Raw genomic sequence first — 21,873 nt, 5'->3', positions numbered from 1 at the left:
CAACAGAAACAGGAAGTAAGAGCGAAAGAAAGTTGTGGTGAAAGAGTACAGCAGGGTTCGCCACCATCCCCTGCTGGAGCCTCGTGGAGCTTTTTAGGTGTTTCGCTCAATAAACACTCACAACGCCCGGTCTGGGAATCGAAACCGCGATCCTATGAGCGCGAGTCCGCTGCCCTAACCACTGGGCCACTGTGGCTCCACTGTGTCTGTTATATATTTCATTGATTCATCGTTGTTTTGAGTTTATTGCCATGTGGTTCATAATGTTGCTGTCTTTATGTTTGATGTTGTTGTTGTTGTGGTTATGATTGTTTTTGTGGTTGTATGTGTGGAATGGCTTGTCTTTTAGGTGTCACAGGTGGTGGTGTTAATGTAGTGTTCATTTTGGGCATATTTTGTTTTGTTGTTTTGATTTTTTTTCCTTTCCACTTTTTGTGTGGATGAGGATTGTTGTTGTTGTTGTTTGTCCATTTGTTTATTTCTCCTTCTGTCTCTTTTACATTTTATCGTTTTTAACTGCCAGTCCTCATCGCAGTCTGTCTCTCCAGCTGTGATGTCCTCCTGCTCTGCATTGGGAAGTGGAACATCTTTGGGTGCTGAGAAGTGTTTGGGTGAACTCGGTGTTGGTATGCTTGTTGGTGTTAGTGGTACTACAGCTGAATCTGCTGTTGTTGCTGGAGTTCTGGTGGCTATTGTTGGTGTAGAGAGGAGAGGTGCCCGTCTCTTGTTTTCGTTTTGTTTAGGGCAATCAGCTTTTAAATACTTAGGTGAAAAGCAAAGTGGCACTTTGCTATTTTTCCATCTACCCTGACTGGAATTATGCTGCCCCCAGGAAGAAGGATCTGGTCTGGGATGAGATCCACATTCTTTTGTGTTGTTTGTATGAGTTCTATGGTTATCTCAGACTGGTTCTCCTTTTTTGTCTGATAGGCTTCGAAGATTTTCAAGTTTTTCTCAATGTCTATCATCACTGTTGCAATTAGCTAAGGAAAGGCTATTTCTGGCAGCATCTACTGAATTATAATTTTGGCAGTCCCTGACCACAGTAGTAAAGAACTAGCGACAGCTCTTTGCTTTTGAGGGGATTCAGAGAGTGATGTTTGGGTTCTTCCTCGGTGTGGAATCAAACATCCACCATTCCATAAGCCCTTCCTCTCTGTATATATTCCTTTAGATTCCAGATGGAATCTAAAGCTTGTTGTATTTGAGCCTCTGTGGCTCTTTCCACCCTCCTTGACTTTAACCCAATTGTGAAGTACGTCACTGTGCGATGTATTGTATCCTGGATTGTCTCAGGTGGGGTATTTAACTTTACAGCTATTCTCTCCCTCTCGACTAGCTGTCTAGCATATTTAAGTTCCTTTTTGGAGAATCGTATTCTCTGATGAGATGACTTGGCTGCTCCAGCCAAAGGAGGTTTTGAAGAGCTGTTCCAAGCCGTTCTACCAGTTTGTGTCTCAGATCTTTTGTAGTCTTTGTCATTGCTGTTGTTGCTGCCGTTGTTGGTTTTGTTGTTGCTGTTGTCACCTTTGTTATTGTGGTTGTTGATAGTGCTGCTGATGTTGTTGTTCTTGCTGTTGTTGTTATATGTAGTTAACTCATCCATTGCCTCACTCACGGAAGGGCTTTCACCGCTTACATTTTTGAAATTAATGCTTTCACTTCGAATAATGTTGTTGAAAACAGAGCCCTTGCTTTTCAAAAGATCTTCCAAGTGATCCTTCTTGAAAAAATTGGCTCCCTTGTCATTTTTTGTCCTTTTTTCTGACAAAAATACAACTCTAGTCTGTTTTTTTCTCAGACCAAAGTCACTTCACACACATGCACTCTCACTCTCATTGACATTTGGTGACGCACCTCACTTTTTCCCTCTCTCACACATATAAGCATCTCCGTGTTTTGTGTTTTCTTCATGTTGGTGGGGAAAATGCACACAACTTTGCTTAAAAAAACCCAAAACAATTGACCTATCCCTCAAAATTGGGGGACAAAACAGGAAAATAAACTCACCACTCAACAGCAAATAACTTGTTCTCCATGCTGATATAAATTGAAGAGTGTAAATAAAACTATTTTGTGTTTTTTCTTTATAAAAAGTGTGGCTTGCCAGGCTGATGGCCATGATGATAATAATATTAATATAGATAATAATAATAATAATAATAATAATAAAAATTTTTTTTTTTGCCTTTAACCCTCCAACACAGAGTATAGGCTACTTATAACTGAATTCCATGTTTCATAATTTTTGGCTTCTGTACTTATACTCTGCCATGAATGTCCCCCTTTCTCTAGTTCCTTTTGTGTTGATCTACGCTACGAGTTCTTAGGCCGACCCCTCTTTCTATATCCATCCGGATTCCACTGTAAAGCACTTTTCACTACATTTGGTGTGTCCTTTCTAATTGTGCTACCAATCCACTTCCACTTTTTCTTAAATATTTGCTCCCTAATCGAAACTTGATTTGTTCTTTGCCATAGCTCCATATTGCTTATGTGTTCGGGCCATCTAATTCTAAGTATACTATGCAAGCACCTGTTGATGAATGATTGTATTTGCTTATTTGACTTAACTGTTGTTTGCCATGTCTCAGCCCCACACAATAACACCGCATTTACGTTAGTGTTAAAAATTCTTATTTTGTTCTTGATTGAAATTACATTTGTGCTCCTTTGGAATTGATCAGAATGGCATGTGGAGGAATCTTGGAATATCACCCAATTAGCTGAATCATGAGACAAGATTCTTCAGTGGTTGGCATGGCATCGACTAATTATGAATCTATACACATGCGAAAATTATAATTTGCCATGTCACCATACTACGGTATTTAAGTTGACTTATGTCTTTTTACTAGTTATCTCCCCCTTGGATTTTATTTACTTTTTTGATATCCCTAAACTGAACAATTACCATAATCCTTTCTGCTTTTGGCACAAGACTTGAAATTTTGTGGGAGAGGGCTAAGTCTACTACACTGACCCCAGTACATGATTGGTACTTACTTCATTGAGCCTGAAAGAATGATAAGCATAATCGACCTCGGCAGAAGCTGAATCTTAAAGGCATTAAATATATACATGATCACTCCTTTCGCAATATGTTTTCTACAGCACAGTATGGCACTGTGGAACACAAAATTGTTTCTCAACCATGAGAAAGGCTCATATGTGACAGAATATTCAAGGCCAATTCACCCTCCCCTCTCTTCTGTTTTTCCCTAATTCCCTTGTCCTACATGCTGGATAGTACAAATTACCATTACAAAATATTGGACAAGATCATCTCACACTTGCTCTACAAGGATGATCTGAAATTACATGCAAAAGATGATAAGGACCTGAAAGGGCTACTAGTAACTGAAAAAATTCAGTGATGTCATCAATATGGAATTTGGCCTTGATAAGTGTGCAAAAGCTTCGTTCAAACATAGTAAGCTGACAGCTAATACCATGACCCAAAGTGATCATGATACATTTATCTAAGACCTGGACCAACAAAGCTTTTATAAGTATCTTGGGATACAAGAAGGGAAAGGGATTCAACATGGATCAATGAAAGAGTATTATAGATGTGTCAGAATAGTCCTGAATACTGAACTGAGCTCCCAGAATAGAATCGCAGCTATAAACTCCTTGGCAGTACCAGTTGTCCAGTATAACCTTAATGTCATTAATTGGAATCTGAGTGAACTCTAGCATATGGACATAAAGAGCAGGAAACTGCTGACACTAAACAAGATGCACCACCCAAAATCAGACGTCCACAGGCTTTATCTCTCATGAAAGGAAGGTGGTAGAGGGATAATCCAACTTGAAATGTTCTATAAAATGACAATGATAGGACTTCAAGTGTACATCAAAAGTAACATCGACTGGATGACGCAGCTGGTAAGGCAACATGTACAGAGTAAGAAACTGCACTCAATCTCAAAGGAAGAATATTAATACAGATGAGAGCTAAACCTTCCTGATTATGATGATGATAAGGAGGACACACCACCCACTAAGGCAGCAAAAAGGTGTAAAACAAAAGCTTGAAGGTAATATCAAGACTGTGGAAAGAAAAACCATTGCATGAGCAATACCCCAAATGAGCTGGGGAAACTGATGTAGATATGAGAAGAACTCATCAGTGGTTACAGAATGCTGGTTTGAAAGCCAAAAAAGAAGGATTTATCCTAGCGGCACAAGATCAGAGTCCCCTCATTTGGAATCATCAAGCTAATGTCACAGACAATGAGGTAAACACAAAGTATAGACTCTGCAATGACAAACTTGAGGGTGTAGACCGTGTTGTTGGTGGTTGCTCAGTCCTTGTCTCTACAGAATATAAAACCAGGCATGATCAAGTTGGCCAATACTTGCACTGGAATATATGCTGTCACTGTGAAATCCCACACCTTAAGAACTTGTATGAACATCATCCAGAGCCAGTCACTGAGAGAGAGAATGTTATCATCCTATGGGATTATGGGATACATACATACAGACAAATAAATACTAACAGACCAGACATCGTCATCAAAGACCTAAGACAAAAAACATGCCTGCTAATTGATATGACTGTGCCTACTGAGAGAAACATCTCAGCAAAGAAATTTGAAAAACTGTTGAAATATAAGGAGCTTGAGATTGAGATATCTAAGACGTGACAATTAAAAACCAAAACCACCCCTGTTGTTGTAGGTGCCCTGAGAATGATCAAGAAAGGTACTGACAAATTTTCGATCAGATCCCTGGGAAGTCAACAATCTACGAGATTAAAAAAATTGTGTTGATGTCAATGCCCCACATTCTCTGGAAGTTTCTCTCCATCTAACATACACGTGTCTTAAGGTCTCTGGCTGAGACCCAGTTGGAAGATAAAATAAAATGCAAATCAATTGAATAATAATAATAATAGTAATAGTAGTAGAAGTAGTAATAATGATAATAATAATAATAATAATAATAATAATAATAATAATAATAATAATAATAATAATAATATTGTCATAATCCTTACAAGGTATCATGGCCAAGTGGAACACACATCTCCTTCTAAACCATAGTAATGGGATGAGCCAAACTAACAACATCAACACCAAACAAGGCATCTTTCAAGGTGACTCTCTTTCCATTTTGCTCTTTTGCATGGCACTGATCCCACTCTCAAACGAACTAAATAACACTAGGTATGGGTTCAAAGTTTACAATGCAACAATAAACCATTTGTTTTATGTACACAATCTGAAGTTGTTTGCTAGAAATAATGAAGAGCTAGCAGGGTTGCTAACAGATGTTAAAGAATTCATTAATGACATCAGGATGGACTTTGGCCTTGATAAGTGTGCTAAAGCAACTTTTGTAAGAGGCAAGCTCAGGCAAACATCTTCCATTAAATTAGATACTGACTCTACCATCAAGGAGCTCGACTGACAAGAAAATTGCCAATACCTGGAGATAAATGAAGGAAATGGTATACAACATGCTACCATGAAGGAAAAAAATAAGAAAGGAACATTACAGGAGAATAAGACTCATACTAAAATCTGAACTGAACTCTAAAAATCGCATCAAAGCCATTAACACCCTGGCACTTCCAGTAGTCCAATATAGTTTTAACATCATTAACTGGAATCTTACAGAACTCTAATGCCTGGACAGGAAGACAGGAAAAATACTAACTTCTAAGAACATGCACCACTCAAAAGCAGATGCTGATCATCTGTCCCTACCTAGAAGTAATGAGGGGAGAGGAATGATGCAGGTAGAACTGTGCTGTAAGACCTCCACAATAGCAATGAACAGGTACTTATCTAGTATAGAGGACTAGATGCTGCCACTTGTGTGCAGACATGAAAGCAGCAAAAAATCACATTCAATTGTCAAGGAAGCTTGCAAATTCGCAATTGAACTTGACATTAATCCTGAAATATTTGAAGAACCTGAAGCCACTACCACAAAACAAGCAAAATGGATCGAGCAAACTGCAAAAAAGAATGGGCAGAAACAAATTGAGGAGCAGTGGAGCCAGAGGTCTCTGCATGGACAGTATATACTTCGAAGTCGAAATGTTAATGTAGATCAAGAAATAACCCATCAGTGGCTGAGAAGTTCAAGACTGAAAACAGAGACTGAAGGTTTTATATTGACAGCACAAGATCAAAGCTTGCTCACAAGAAACTACCAGTCTAACGTTCTTCAAAACAGTTCAGACCCTAAATGCAGATTCTGTAACACATTTGATGAAACAATAGACCATCTTATCTCGTGATATCCTTTGCTGGCGCCAAACAAATGCAAAAATCCCCATGATAGGGTAGGACAGTATTTACATTGGAAAATATGTAAACACTAGAAAATCAGCACTCCTGCTTACTGATATGAACATCATCCTGAGCCAATTGTTGAATGTAAAAATGTCAATATCCTCTGAGATTTTCCTGTCAACACTGACAGAATGATCCAGGCTAATCGACCAGACATAATTATTAAAGGTAGGGAAGAAAATATTTGTAGACTAATATATGTAAGTGTTTCCACTGATAAAAATATATCTGTCGAGGAATTTGACAAATTAAATAAATATAAGGACCTGGAAATTGAAATACAAAAGATGTAACATCTTAAAACGAGAACTGTCCCTCTTACTGTAGGTGACCTAGGTATGATAACAAAAAGGGATGTTAGAAACATCTAGATAAGTTCCCAGGAGAACCATGTCTCAGAGAAATCCGAAAGATTGTGCTGACAAGTACTGCCCACATCCTTAGAAAAACCCTATCAATTTAAATGTCTGTGTTGTATTACATGAAGATGTTTCGCTACTTCCCCTCCCCAAGCTTTCAGTCATACTGTAACATCTCTTATCCTTCACTCGCCCCAGGGCACTGGGTGTGTCTCGACAAGTGACTGTAACAAACATGCAGATTAAAAGTAGATAATAATAATAATCCTTTCTACTATAGGCACAAGGTCTGAAATCTGGGAGAGGGGACAGTTGATGCCATTGATTCCAGTGTTCAACTGATACTTATTTCATTGACCCCGAAAGGATGAAAAGCAAAATCAAAGTCAGAACATAAAGATGAATGAAATACCACCGAGCATTTTGCTTGGTGTGCTTATGATTCTGCCAAAGCACTTGAATGACTGTTGGAAGCTTGTGGGCGCCTAAGGTTACAAGTAGTAACACGCTATCCACATAAATTTTACCAGGAATAAGACCGAACCTGAACAAAACCGAAATAATGACGATGATGATGATGATGATGATAATAATAATTTTTCTATTAGCCACAAGGGCATAGATAAGGGGGGCATCATAAGGACAGAATACAATTTGTGATGGAGTTTACATAAGTATACTATATATACAAAGTGATAACATAAATGATGAGAGCTTGACCGAAGACGAAGGTGTCTTTCCTGAATCATTTCAGCCTCATCCATCACACAACCTCTTTCGCCAAAGCTACTAGACAGAGGAACACTGCCTGCCCTACCTTGATAAAGGTGAGGGCTGAGGTGATCCTCATGATGGATTTGGCTGATAGATGGATTTGAACCACTCGTGATAACAGCTGTTCAGCATATTTTCACAAGTTAGTAATACTCTGACAGTGCACGAGTGCATGCGGAATGGTTTTGTCACTCTGTGCATATCTTGGACAGTCACACCTTCCAGCACTTTTGTACCCAGTTGAGTTCATCTCAAACTGGCAGTGCTCCTCGGTAGCACTGCCAGTCAGAAGTGCTTGGAAGTTATCGATGGCAGCAGCAGGCTCGAAAATCTTTCAAAATAGACCAGCTGGTTCATTTTTGCTCCTGTCACCAACTTGTATTCCGTTAGACTAGTGCAGATCACCTTGATGTATGTGGTGCCTGACATTCTGATGCTGACCCAGTTCTTCTGCATCCTATCCCGAGCTGGATGACCTACTTGACGAAAATTCAGTGGAATTTTCCTTTTAAACATTAGGAACAACTGAATTGTTTTATTTTACTTCCTTTTTCTGTATTTCTGAAAGAAGTCACGTGGCTGTCATGTAGTTGAAGAAACTGGTACTTTATGATATTGTCCATGGAAAGCTGAAAGTCAAAGTTGAACTTGAGCATAGTACCACAATCCATAATTAAAAATGATTTCTGAATATGATATGGTGTTTTGGACAACAAAAACATAAAGTTTATTTGGTTAAATAAAGGAGTTGAGAGATACTTTATATATTGGTATCCGATGGATGAAAACCAAAGTTAACAGCTGGGGCATTTGATCACAGAACATAAAGAAACACAATTAAATAACATAAAGTGATAAAATTAGCATACTGATTTCCATTAATTGAGAATACTTCGGCCATGCCTTGATTCAAGTCATTCCATGGGGAACTTTTCAGGTTTTCAAAAGAAAACCAGTTTTTTCTTGTTGTATTTCGTCCATTAAAGACCATATTTAGGACAGGTGTTTGATTTTTGTATAATACCAGTTTCACCTGAAAATATAATATTCATATATAATACAGAAGAAGAAAGAGAAATTTTGTGATATTGCCTTCGAGAATCAAATGCCTTGTTTATTGTAAACGCTATAGCCCTGCTACTCACTACTGTGAACAGGCATCACAATTTTCCAGCCATCTGTTCATTTTCACCACACACCATTTGTACGATTGTAATTGTTTCCTTAGGCACCTGCTCAATAGGGTCCGATCAGAAACAATCGTCAACACACTTTCCTGCTGGATTCTTATGTGAGACCAACTGAAACTATGGATATTATCCCACTCTCTCATTCCTGGTCTACCCCTAGATCTCCTGACGGTTGACTGGAAGCATACCTGCCAACTGATTATATTTAAGAACCATAAGAATGTCAGATGAGAAAGTAAGACCAAACAGTTTCAAAGAAGACCTTTCCTCAAGTGGTTTGACTGTCTTACCTTTGGCCTGTAACCTATGTAAATGGGAGGAAGATAGGGATCCAGCTTCCTATTCCTACTGAAAGACAGGAATTTGGTCTTGCTAGAGCTGAAAGTTACTAGTCACTTTTTGTCCCATTTCTTAGAGGGATTGCTAGAAAAACTAGAATAAAGAGCAGGAACATCAACATGAGCATTGATGAATTGATTTATATTGGCAAGAAATTTGTTGATGTAGAGGAACAATAGAGTTGGTCCAAGAATAGAGCCTTAAGGACCACTGGCATTGACAGAATACACTGTCCAGTTTCCCATCGCATGTGAATACAGCATTACAACTTTGGTCGACCTCATTAGAAGACATTATTTGGAAATCTAAGATTACATATCCAAGTGGTCGGTTAACGGGGAAATCAATCCATATGATATCAAGGCAATATTTATAATACTAAAATTTCAGTTCTGTATGTTCCACATTTCAGTATGTATGTTCCATACTTTTAGATTACACAGTGTATTGGGGGGATAAAAAATTTTCAACTAAAGGCACAAGCATAAATGTATGGTTTAGAAATTCAGCTACATGGGTTCATGTTCAGTTTTGCTGCCGGGAATCTTGGGCAAGTGGCTTCTACAATAACTCCAGGTTTACCAATGCCTTGTGAGTGAATTTGTCTAGAGAAACTGCATGAAATTCCTTCACATATAATTATATATGTGTGTTTTTGCTACCTTTGTGTTTGTGTGTGTCAAGCACCACTTGACAACTGGTATTGCTTTGTTTACATGCATGTTTGATAAAATAAGTACCAGTTTAAAAAAAAAAAAAGTAAGTAGTGTAATCAATTTTCTCAACTAAAACCCTTCAAGTTGGTACCCCAGCATGGACCCAGCTCAGTAAAGACCCCGCTTCGGTCATGAATGACCATGGGATTGCACCAAGAAAGTTTCCTTCCAAGGCACAAGTCAGGGCAATGTTCTTTATGGAAGGTCAACAGTCACCTACTCATACTAGCCTCCCCTCTCCATGCTACCGATGTTATCCAAAGGAAAGGCAGAAGCTGATACAGCTTGGCACCAGTGATGTCACAACTCATTCCTACAGCTAAGTGAATTGGAACAATGTGAAATAAAGTGTCTTGCTCAAGAACACAACACAACCCAATCCAGGAATCGAACTCACAACCTCATGATTGTGAGCTCAATGCTCTCACCACAGAGCCATGCACCTTCATTGTAATTTCTTTTCTTATCATTATTTTCAGTAAGGCAGAGAGCCAGCAGAATTGTTACCATGCTGAATGAAGTGCTTAGCAGTATTTTGCCTGTCGCTACAATCTGAGTTCAAATTCTGCCAAAGTTGACTTTGCTTTTCATCTTTTTCAGGGTCTATAAATTAAGTACCAATGAAATACTGGAATTGATGAAATTGACTAGTCCTCTCCCCCAAGATTTCAGGCCTTGTGCCTTTAGTAGAAAGGATTATTATTATTTTCAGTGACTGAAACATGCAAAAAAAAAAAAAACGTGAATGCAAGTGTGTTGAAGTATTGTGTGTGTATGTGTGTGTGTGTGTTTGTACATACCTCATCAATTTGTAAAGAATCCCAGGTGTCTAAGAGGGGATGCCGGAAGAAGTTAGGACAAATGTTATCTTTACATTTGTCTACGTTCCATGATGAAGGAGTTCCATAACCGAGAAAAGAGTTACGGACATCTGAACCAGTGCCTCTTGATATGGCATAGACTTTCATCCAATCCTCAACTGAAATACAGAAAATATTAATAACAACATGAAGTAAATTTTAAACATTTCTTTTCATACTTCAGATTGTAATTTTGAGTTCACGCTATTGAATAAGAATATGACTTTCATTTGTTTCTAGCAGCTCTAATATTTCTCACGAGCATGTCACAGGCTGTGTTCCCTGTTAATGCCAAAAGTAAACAGGATTGTCATTTAACTGCTGTGTAATAGTAATTTTGTTTTTCACTGAAAACATTTCTGTCACATGTGGAAACACTATGTAAAATTTTAATAGTTAGTAATTTGAATATTGGTATTACACAAGTCTATCAACTAAATCTACCTCTGTCATTTTCATGACGTCTTGATATGACTTCCTCACAAAGAAAGCTTTTGAACCATCCAGATTCTTTCTGCTATATCTGTGAATAATACACATGTAAGGAGTGGAGAAAATTCATTTCTAATTCTGGGAGACCAAGTCAAAACATGGGCTTCACACATTGTTTGAAAAAGTTGTGAGTAACTGCAGCAGGGGACTACTGGCAAGAGAAAATGTCTGAAAATTTGGCATACCAATATTCTGGAGAGAACAGAGAAACTACAGTGATGGCTGTTACTTCTGTTTGCTTAACATAAAGTTTATTAATGGACATAATTAGAAGAAATGGACGTATCCTGACCTAGACTCTGCAGAACAACCTGTTGTACACTCTGATAAAGTAAGTGTCCCATCATTCACTCATCTGGAAGAGCTCCTTGAAGAAGATGAATCCTTTAATTCTGCTGTAGACAGTTCTTGTGGGAAAAAGTGGAACAGATATGAAGGAACTTGGCAGGAGGTTTTTGTCAGTCAGAGCTTAATAGCCACATTAGAGAACTAAATGCCTTGAAGAAATCAACAGGATTGTTGCTGTCCAGGCTAACAGAAAAGAATTTACTGCAACCAGTTCCAATATCACGTAGTATCACAATAAAGAAATGGATTTAATGCCCTTCTTCTCGGAGGAAAATAATTTGGATTATTTTTACATCGATATTCAAGGTTTGTTGATGAAAAGCATGTACCAATGGCAGTTATTCATAGACATTTCTGAGCAGAGCTTAAAATATGGGTTTCTACACAATAGCAATAAATATGGATCAATCCTAATTGACCACTTATCTAAGACAACTGGGGAGCAGGAAATAATCACCCTGGTCTTACTAAAGATATAATACCACTATCACAGATGGCTGATGGTGAATGTTCACCAGGGTCAAAAGAGTGGATGCACCCAGTATCTCTGCTTTACTAGTCTCCGGGATAGTAGATCTCGGGATGAGCAGTGAGCAAGAAAACAATGACCTTTAAGTGAAAACAGTCGATAGAGAAAAGTCTGTGATTGCAGAGCCCTTGGTTGACAAAGATAAGACCATTTTACCATCATTGCATATCAAACTAGGTTTAATGAAACAGTATGTGAAGGCTTTGAATAAAGAATGAACCTGTTTTGACTACACAAGCAGAATATTCCAACTGGAAAACTGAAGGTAGGTATTTTCGTCAGGCCACTAATAAGGGTACTCATGAAAGATCCACATTTCCAAGAGTCAATGAACAATATTGAGGCAGATGCATAGTTTTCATTCATTCTGGTTGTAAGAGATTTTTCTGGAGGCATGAAGCAGATAACTACCCTGAACAAGTGCAGAACATTCTCTCTTTCCATCAACTTGGGGCTGTAATATGAGCTTCCCCTCCTCAGCAACTTGGATCATTTCTCAGACAATCTTGGTGACCTAAATGAACAGAGTGAATGGTTCCACCAAAATTTAAGAACTATGGCAGAAAGATCACAGGAACACTGGGATACTCATATGATGGTGGACGATTCAACGCACTTGTACCAGGACACTTCATCAAGAAAATCTTAAGAACTGTGCTTTTGTGAGACATCTGAGTAAATCAACATTGTATCAATGATAACTTTCTACGCTTGTTTCATTATTATCAGGTTCTATGAATGTAATTTAATCATAAATAAACATAGTTTTCTTGTATTTTCTCAATTCAAAAGGCAAAAGGCAACAATAATGTTTTGTAGTCATTAGTTCTTGTACCCTATTGGCTGTATGCATAGCAATTAGGGGTATAACATATTTCATTAACTAGAATCAATGGAAAAAAACTGATGACATATTTAGAGCCAACGACCAAAATTTACCTAAAAATAGGGTCTAATATCTCAGGCATGAAATTCTGTGTTCCCAAGTGTAATAATATAATACTTTCTGATTTGGCCAGGAGGTGAATAGTTTTGAGGGGTTTGAGTTAGTTGATACCATCGATCTCCAAGGCTTGATTACTACTTTGTATTATTAACCCCGAAATGATGAAAATGAAGCTGCCTGGCATAGTGGTTAGGGTGTTGTGCCCATAAATGTTAGATTGTGGTTTTGATTCCTGGACATGGTGGGGCGTTGTGTTCTGGAGCAAAACACATCATTTCACGATGCCTCACTCCAATCAGCTGTGACACAGACAGGTGTCTCGTTCAGGGAGGATATTGTGATCTCAGTCACTTATATGCCATGAAAACTGGGCTGCAGCTCAATGGGCCCCAGGATTAGAGACATTAATGTCCACTAGTTAATGATGGGAGTAAGGAAAGACAACATTGATCTTAGTAGGATTTGAACTCAAAACTTAAAGAACTGAAACAAATACTGCAAGGCATATCTTTCCGACACCCAATTGATTCCAACAGCTTTATACCAAAAAAAAAAAAAATAATAATGGTTTCATATTTTGCCACAAGGGCAGCAGTTTTGGGCGAGAGGCTAAGTCGATTACATCGACTCCAATTTTCATCTGGTACTTATTTTTACTGACCCTCAAAAGGATGAAAGGCAAAGTCAACCTCGGTGGAATTTGAACTGAGAACGTTGCAACAGGTGAAATACTGCAAAGCATTTTTCTTGGTGTGCTAATGATTTTGCCAGCTCACCACCTTAATAATAATAATCCTTTCTAGGTACAAGGCCTGAAATTTGAGGAAGGGGTTAAGTGGATTACATCGACCCCGGTACTGAGATGGTACTTATTTAATCGACCCCAAAAGGATGAAAGCAAAGTTGACCTTGGTAAAATTCGAACTTAGAACATGAAGACAAATGAAGTACTGCTAAACATTTTGCCCAGCATGCTAACGATTCTGCCAGCTCACCACCTTAATAATAATAATAATAACAACAACAACAACAACAACAACAACAACAACAACAACAACAACAACAACAACAACAATAATAAAAAATGACCAACAACTCAAGGGCTTACTAGCGATTGTTAAACAATTCAGTGATGACATCAGGATGCAATTTGGCCTTGATAAATGTGCAAAAGCTACCTTTATCAAAGGAAATATGACAGAAACATCTAACGTTAACCATGACCAGCAAAATGTCATAAAAGAGTTAGAACCAGCGGAGAGCTACAAATACCTAGGGGTAATTGAAGGGGACAATATCAAGCATTCAGTGATGAGGGAAAGGATCAGAAGAGAATGTTATTTCAGGATGAGAGCAATACTTAACACAGAGCTGAATGCAAGAAACAAGATTGAAGCGATCAATGCTTTAGCCATATCAGTCGTGACTGACAGTTTCAATATCGTTAACTGGTCAATTACTGAAATATGTAATCTTAACAGAAAAATACGAAAACTGTTGACAATGCACTGAATGCACCACCCCAAAGAGGATATAGAACGACTTTATCTGCCATGAAAAGAGGGAGGCCGTGGACTTTTACAACTGTTATTAACAATGAAGATTGCCACAATTGGCTGAGACACCTACCTGAAAAACTCTGAGGATTGGATGTTAAAACTTGTCTCAAAACATGAAAGCAAGAAAGCATCTTACTCAGTAACAAAACAGGCAAAGGGATATATAAGTGAATTCTAAATACAACAAATTCCAGAATTAGACGTACTAGAAACAAACACAGAAAAAGCTAAGCATGTGAAAACCCGTGCTAAAACTGCTACCTTAGATATTATAACTGATAACTGGCAAGAAAACCCTCTCAATGGCAAATACCCAAAGAGAGCGAATAATGCCGATGTTGACAAAGCCCTTACCCATCAATGGTTAGTGTCTTCTGGCTTAAAATCAGTAACAGAAGTGTTTATCATAGCAGCCCAAGATCAATGCCTACCTACAAGGAACTACCAGGGCAACATATTAAAGAATGGCAGCTCCCCAATATGTCATGTATGTCAACAACAAAATGAGACCATTGATCATGTTGTCTCCATGTGCAGTTTTCTTGCGCCTACAGAGTATCTCAACAGGCATGATAGAGCTGCACATTGTATTCACTGGGTAATTTGCAAAAACTTGGACTTGCCCTATGATAAAAAATGGTGGGAACACAAACCACCCCCAGTGCTTGAAAATGATCACATCTCACTCCTCTGGAACTTCACCATTCAAACTGACAGAAAGATAGATGCAAATAGGCCAAATATTGAAAGACTTCAGACAAAAATCATGCCTCTTCATTGATATGACTGTTCCATTCGATATAAACATATCTGTCAAGACTTACCAAAAACTGAGCAAGTATAAAGATCTTGAAATAGAAATTAGCAAAATGTGGAACCTCAAAACTAAAACAATACCTGTTGTCATAGTTGCCCTAGAAATGATAGCAAAAGAGGCTGATTGCTACCTAACTCACATACCAGGAAACCCCAAAATGGCAGAAATTCAAACAATAGTGCTCATGGGATCTGCCCATATTTTGCGTAAAATATTGTCTATTTAATCTCAAATTTTAAAACAAACTCATAATTTTCTTATAGTTTCTTAAACATTCTCTAGAACAACACTATGTACAAAACCAAATATATGACACCCTAGGTATAACACCAACATGAACTTCTAACTTGTTGTCTCTTGAGGTCTCTGGGTGAGACTTGGAGCCAACTTGTACAAATGCAAAGCAAAGTCAAACATAAAATAATGATAATAATAATAATAATAATAATAATAATAATCATAATCCTTTCTACTGTAGGCACAAGGCCTGGATTTTGTGGGGAGGGGAATTGTTGATTACATCAACCCCAGTGTTTCACTGGTACTTAATTTATCGACTCCGAATGGATGAAAGGTAAAGTCGACCTTGGCAGAATTTGAACTCAGAATGTAGCAATGGGTGAAATGGTGCTAAGCATTTTGCCCAGCGTGCTAACAATTCTGCTAGCTCACTGCCTTAATAATAATAATAATAATAATAATAATAATAATAATAATAATAATGATAATAACAAATGCCCTGATGCAGTACCAGGCAGTGGCTCTCATGGCTTCTGATCTTAACTGATTGGAAGTGTTATCATGTACTTTGTTTTGTCTTGGGATACTTGCTGATGGGCTACAGCAAATATTCTGCTCTATACCACAAATTTGTTTGTCAGTTGTTTGATTTTAACCAGTTGAGTATGTCCCTTGGTGGCTGACAATATGTGCATCTCTGATCACAAGCAGAAATAGTGGGAGAGCAGCATAGCCATGTGTTGAGAGGAATTCTTTGGCGTTTGAATAATTCAACTCTGGAAACATGGGTGTTTCGTTCATTATCCTGAAACAAACTTTATCCAAGGTCCTTTTGAGCGGGATGGGCTACTCGACATGAAGAAAATTCTAACTGGGCCCCACCTGCAAAATCATGTGCTGTTTATTTAGATTTAGGATCACCGTGTCATGCACAAATGGTTGTGATCCATGTACCTGATGTACCCTTATCAGACGGGTAGTCATGATGGATATATTGGGCTTCATATATATGTATCCCAGTGTCACTTAGATGGCATGTGCTGCTCTCTCACTCAATAATAATAATAATATTGCTTCACCTACCTCTATAGAAAGATATCTCATTGCTGTCCTGTGTAGTGGACATTGTTAATTTTCTTCTTGCTGAGTAATTCTTACAAAGACGACTGACTTTGTGGTAACTGAAGAATCGTGAGCCACTGTATAAAGATTTCATGGCGCATTCCATTACATTTTGGCTTGGGTAGAAGTTTTCTGTTGGTGATGGTTCAATGTACTTATAGGTATAGCCAGGTCCTAAATATTGGAAGGCGGATTCCGTATCTTCCTGGCCCAAAGTAATGGTCAGAGTTATTGCAAAAGTTAATATCAGCATTGTGGTCACAGCTGGACAGGTAGATGTAAACTGGAACATTGTAGCCCTTGGAATATGCAGAAAGAAAGAAAAAGGAAGAAAGGAAGAAGGATGAGATACTGAGGAAGAATAAAGGTAATATAGTACAGGTATGCAATCCTTAATCCAGAACCATTGGGGACAATTGTGCTCTGAATTTCAGGATTTTTTTTTTTATTTCAGAACAAAAGCCAGCAAACAGCAAATGGACATCTTCTCGCTGGGTGTGCCGAGTCATACCTGATGTTTGGCAGTAAGGGACAGCTAACCTGCCAAGTGTTGCCACATCATACCTGAGTGAGTCAGGTCACGGTGGTCAGCTGTTTGCACACAGAACAACCCCTGCGTTAATGTGCACCACCCTTCACAAAAAAGTTTGGTTTGGGGCTTTTTGGATTTTAGATTTCCAGATAAAGGATTGTGTACAGAGAAAAACAGGTGTGTTTATGGATGGATAGAAAGAATGAGAAAGAGAGACAGAGATAAAAAAAAGGTGAGGGGTAATGAGAATCAGCTGTGAGAAAGGTAGAGAAAGCACACGAAATGAAAGAATAATAGAATACAAGAGAGAAAGAATGGAGATAATTACACATCACTCACATGCTGAAGGAGAGAACAAGAGAGAGAGAGAGAGGGAGAGGGAGGGAGAGAGAAAATAGATAGATATAGAGAGAAAGTGAGAGAGAGAAGGGGAGAGAAATAGATAGATAGAGAGAGGAAGAGAGAGAAATAGGGAGATAGATATATATATAGAGAGAGAGAAGGGGAGAGAAATAGATAGATAGATAGATAGATAGAGAGAGAGAGAGAGAGAGAGAGAGAGAGAGAGAGAGAGACATACATGCTGAAGGAGAGAGAGAGAGAGAGACATACATGCTGAAGGAGAGAGAGAGAGATAAAGAGATAGACATATGCATAGTGAAGGAGAGAGAGAGCGAGAGCTGCAGGGTGAATGTAGTATTACATTATTGATTATTGATTATCTCAACCCATGCTAGCATGGAAAGCGGACGTTAAACGAGGATGATATGTAGTTTTACGGTTGTTAAGCATACGTTTTGTGATTTGTGAAGCATGTTATTTGACTGTTATTTGACCGAAGGTAATTATTGGATTGACCAATAGTCCAGAAAAAGAGTAACAACAGCTGCCCTTTATCTAAAGGGCTAAGCGTGGTTTTCTGAAAGCTATACAATGCTTGAGGGGAAAATATGGAATATATTTTTGTGGATTAACCTTTTCACATACATATTTTGTTTTTCAATTTCCAAGCAAAAAAAAAAAAAAAAATATATATATATATATAGGCGTAGGAGTGGCTGTGTGGTAAGTAGCTTGCTTACCAACCACATGGTCCCGGGTTCAGACCCACTGCGTGGCATCTTGGGCAAGTGTCTTCTACTATAGCCTCGGGCCGACCAAAGCCTTGTGTGTGGATTTGGTAGACGGAAACTGAAAGAAGCCTGTCGTATATATGTATATATATATGTATGTGTGTATGTGTTTGTATGTCTGTGTTTGTCCCCCCCACCAACATCGCTTGACAACCGATACTGGTGTGTTTATGTCCCCGTAACATAGCGGTCCGGCAAAAGAGACCGATAGAATAAGTACTAGGCTTCCAAAGAATAAGTCCTGGGGTCAATTTGCATGAAACAAGTAAAAGAGTAAACAGTAAAAAGAGTATATATTTATTTTGAATTTGCATATAAGGAAGAATAAATGCACAAATTATTTTGGATCAGTTATTAATTATGAAATTACTGATAGGAATTCTAGTAACTGATAGTTGATGATTGAAAACGAGAATAATATCATGAACGAAGTATTTCGGGTTAAATAATATATTTTTGTTCAAATATATATTTACTTGACATCTCTGAACGAAAATATATAGATATAATATGTTAAAGTATATTTATAAACTTATCTTTTTAATTAATTTTCAAATTTAGAACCAACTCATTATATTTTGCTATCTACCCTTGTATTACTTGTTTAAGGTTATTACAGTTGTGCTTAAAACACAGAAATCCGAAATAAAACTGCAAAAAATGATTAAAAGTTATTGAGCGGGTAACCTATTCCGAAATTCTGCACCTTTTAAAATGTTTAGTGGTTTTCAAAATAATAGTATCTTTTAAAATTATAGGTATAACACTAATTGTTGTTTGAATTTCTGAACTGGATCCTTATCGTTAACATTAATGTTTTATTTGAACATAAAACGTTTCCCCCAACTCTGCTCTATACACACTCTATGTTATAGAGTAAAACATTCTGAGTGGAGTTTATATATATACATGTAGTGGATCTTGCAAGCATGAAGTGGATTCGATCCACCATAGCCAAATTTAAATTAACACTGCAACAGAACTTTTCCCACAGTGAAACAATGGCTTTTCTCTGACAGCAGTTTTACATTTTCCAGATGCCTTTAGCTAAGCCCCCCCCCCCCCCGATATAATGTCTTCACCACTTGACCCTTCGTAACCTCTTCTACTTCACCAAAAGCTAGAATAGAGATAACAAGAACACCAACTAAATCTATTGTTCTCAATGATATGTCTATCCTTCTGGATAGTTATAAAAACAAGAAACCCCAAGCAAAAACCAAGTGGTCACTTGTCGACAACGGAGCAAGGCGGCTCGTGACGACTCAATTAGTTAGGGAACAGGCTGCTATTATCATGATCACAAGGAATGCAGCTACTAAGACAATGGTCAGCGAGAGAAATGAAATCTACTGTCAGCAACTGGGAGACAATGTCCCACAACCCTACAACTTTCACTAGCTCTAATTCTGTTCTCTTACAACATCATTCTATCGCTATCTGTGGATTCGTATACGCCAAACTATGCAAAGAAAAATTCTACCACGTCTTTCTTTCACATGCTCTCGAATGTTATAACCTGCCCGTCGAGGTAAGGTATTTTTCAACGTAACGGTAAATAAATACTCAAAACTCCATGCATTGTTCATCTTTCGCATCCTGCAACATGCCGTTATAACAACAACTTTTTATTGTCACAACTGCTGACTCTGACATTTCATATTATTGTGTACCTAATGAATCTTACCCGTTACAGTATCTATAAAACTAGTTTTTAAATATTGAATGGCTTTTCCACCAGAATAAAATAGTAATCAAAAGCTACACAGATAAAGAATGGTTGTTGAAAATCCCTGCTCTATACTATAAAATGAGTGGAGGCGCAATGGCCCAGTGGTTAGGGCAGCAAACTCGCGGTCATAGGATCGCAGTTTCGATTCCCAGAGTTGTGAGTGTTTATTGAGCGAAAACACCTAAAGTTCCACAAGGCTCCGGGAGGGGATGGTGGCGATCCCTGCTGTACTCTTCCACCACAACTTTCTCTCACTCTTACTTCCTGTTTCTGTTGTGCTTGTAATTTAAAGGGTCAGCCTTGTCACACTGTGTTACGCTGAATCTCCCCGAGAACTACGTTAAGGGTACACGTGCCTGTGGAGTGCTCAGCCACTTGCACGTTAATTTCATGAGCTGGCTGTTCAACTGGAACCCTCGACGTCGTAAGCGACGGAGTGCCAACAACAACAATACTATGAAATATACGTGCCGAGTTGTATCTGGATATATATATATACTCTGTTCCATAGTGTGTTGTGTGGAGTCTATCCGTATATACCGTATACTACAACACCCTCGGTATAATGTTATCTGATGTACACACAGCAAAGACACGCGGATAATCATAGACCCACAGAAACAATATCACTGAACTGATCTAGTTACAGCTACAGTGCTGGAATGTACACCGATAAAGTTAAGAGGAGAACAGCAATATTGATGTTCCAACCCTTTGTAAAATACAATGAAACAAAACTTACCTTTGTTAGAGATGATGCTAACAACTGTATTTGTTAAAGTCTGTTCACTGTTCTCTGTGCTATCAACTGTTACCACTGAACAACCATCGAATGTCCACAAATATTTGAATTGTTCATTAAAGTCAATGTCTTCAGTTATCAGAGATGTCTCAACTGTTCGCGAAAGTCGATTGAGTCTACTTATATCGAGTCTAGTGTAAACAATTCTCAATTGAAGTTGAGCTACATTCGATTTCTATGTCATTGTTTACTGACTTACATCCTTGAACGCACTTCAGACACATCTGTATTGTCACTCGGACGTTTCCAATTGTTGTTGTTGCTGTCGTTATTGTTGGTGCCGGTGGTGGTGTCGACAGTGGTGGTAGCAGTAGTAGTAATGATGGCCGCTTTGTGGAGCCTTTGGTATGGTGATCGTAGTGATGTTGTATGATGGTGTTGTGATGATGTTGGTATTGGAGTTGGGGGTAGATTTGGTGGTGATGTTGGTGGTGATGTTGGTGGTGGTGGTGGAAATAGTATTGTTTGTGTTCATGTTATAGTTACAGTAGTTTTGATATTAATGTGAATGTTGCAATGATAGTATTGGTGGTATTGGTGGTGGTGGTATTGGTGGTTTGATGGTGGTAGTGATAGTGGTAGTGTTAATGGTTGTTTTGGTGATAGTGGTAGTAGTGGCGGGGGTGATGGTCGCTGGCTACAATGGTTTATGTTGCTATGGTGGTGGCGTGATTGTGGTGGTAGCGTGTTGGTAGTGACACGTGTGTTGGTGTTGTTGCTGTTGTTGTTGGAAGGAAGGAAGCTACAAAAATAGTGCTGTTAATAGTGGGGTTGGTGGTAGTTGTATTAACGTTGCAATTGTTGTTGCAGTGGTGGTGGTGGTGTTAATGTTGAGGTTGTAGTTGCGGTATATTTTTGCTGTATAAGTGGTGGTTAGTTGCGATGGTAGTGTGGTTGTGGCTCTAGTAATGATGGTGCAGATGTTATAGTTTATGCCACAGTTGAACAGTTTATGTACGACTGTATCTTTTATTTTTTTTTATGTTGTCTATTACTTGTTTTTTAGTGAGTGGACTGCAGCCATGCTGGAGCATTACCTTGAAAGAATTAGCTGGACATTTCGACACCA

General features: G+C 38.3%; 1 protein-coding gene across 1 annotated transcript; it reads right to left on the bottom strand.

The window, feature by feature from the left end:
* Positions 1–8,261: 8,261 nt before the first annotated feature.
* Positions 8,262–20,991, bottom strand: LOC106873528 (uncharacterized). Its single transcript, XM_014920918.3, has 4 exons — positions 20,745–20,991; positions 16,567–16,904; positions 10,493–10,671; positions 8,262–8,480 (listed from the first exon to the last, which is right to left on the bottom strand). The coding sequence occupies exons 2-4, from the start codon at positions 16,895–16,897 to the stop codon at positions 8,262–8,264; spliced, it is 729 nt and encodes a 242-aa protein (XP_014776404.2). The 5' UTR covers positions 16,898–16,904; positions 20,745–20,991.
* Between the last annotated feature and the right edge of the window lie 882 nt (positions 20,992–21,873).

This window comes from Octopus bimaculoides, chromosome 28, assembly GCF_046866305.1.
Source record: "Octopus bimaculoides isolate indiv1 chromosome 28, ASM4686630v1, whole genome shotgun sequence".
Lineage (NCBI taxonomy): Eukaryota > Metazoa > Mollusca > Cephalopoda > Octopoda > Octopodidae > Octopus > Octopus bimaculoides.
This window is presented reverse-complemented; position numbering and strand designations above follow the sequence as displayed.

Coding starts and splice junctions, on each gene's coding strand:
- LOC106873528 (XM_014920918.3), bottom strand. CDS start 16,897: ATGTTCCAGTTTACATCTACCTGTCCAGCTGTGACCACAATGCTGATA. Junction 10,672..16,566: donor TGAGATATCTTTCTATAGAG/GTAGGTGAAGCA, acceptor TCTGTATTTCAG/TTGAGGATTGGATGAAAGTC. Junction 8,481..10,492: donor ATTCTTTACAAATTGATGAG/GTATGTACAAAC, acceptor TTATATTTTCAG/GTGAAACTGGTATTATACAA.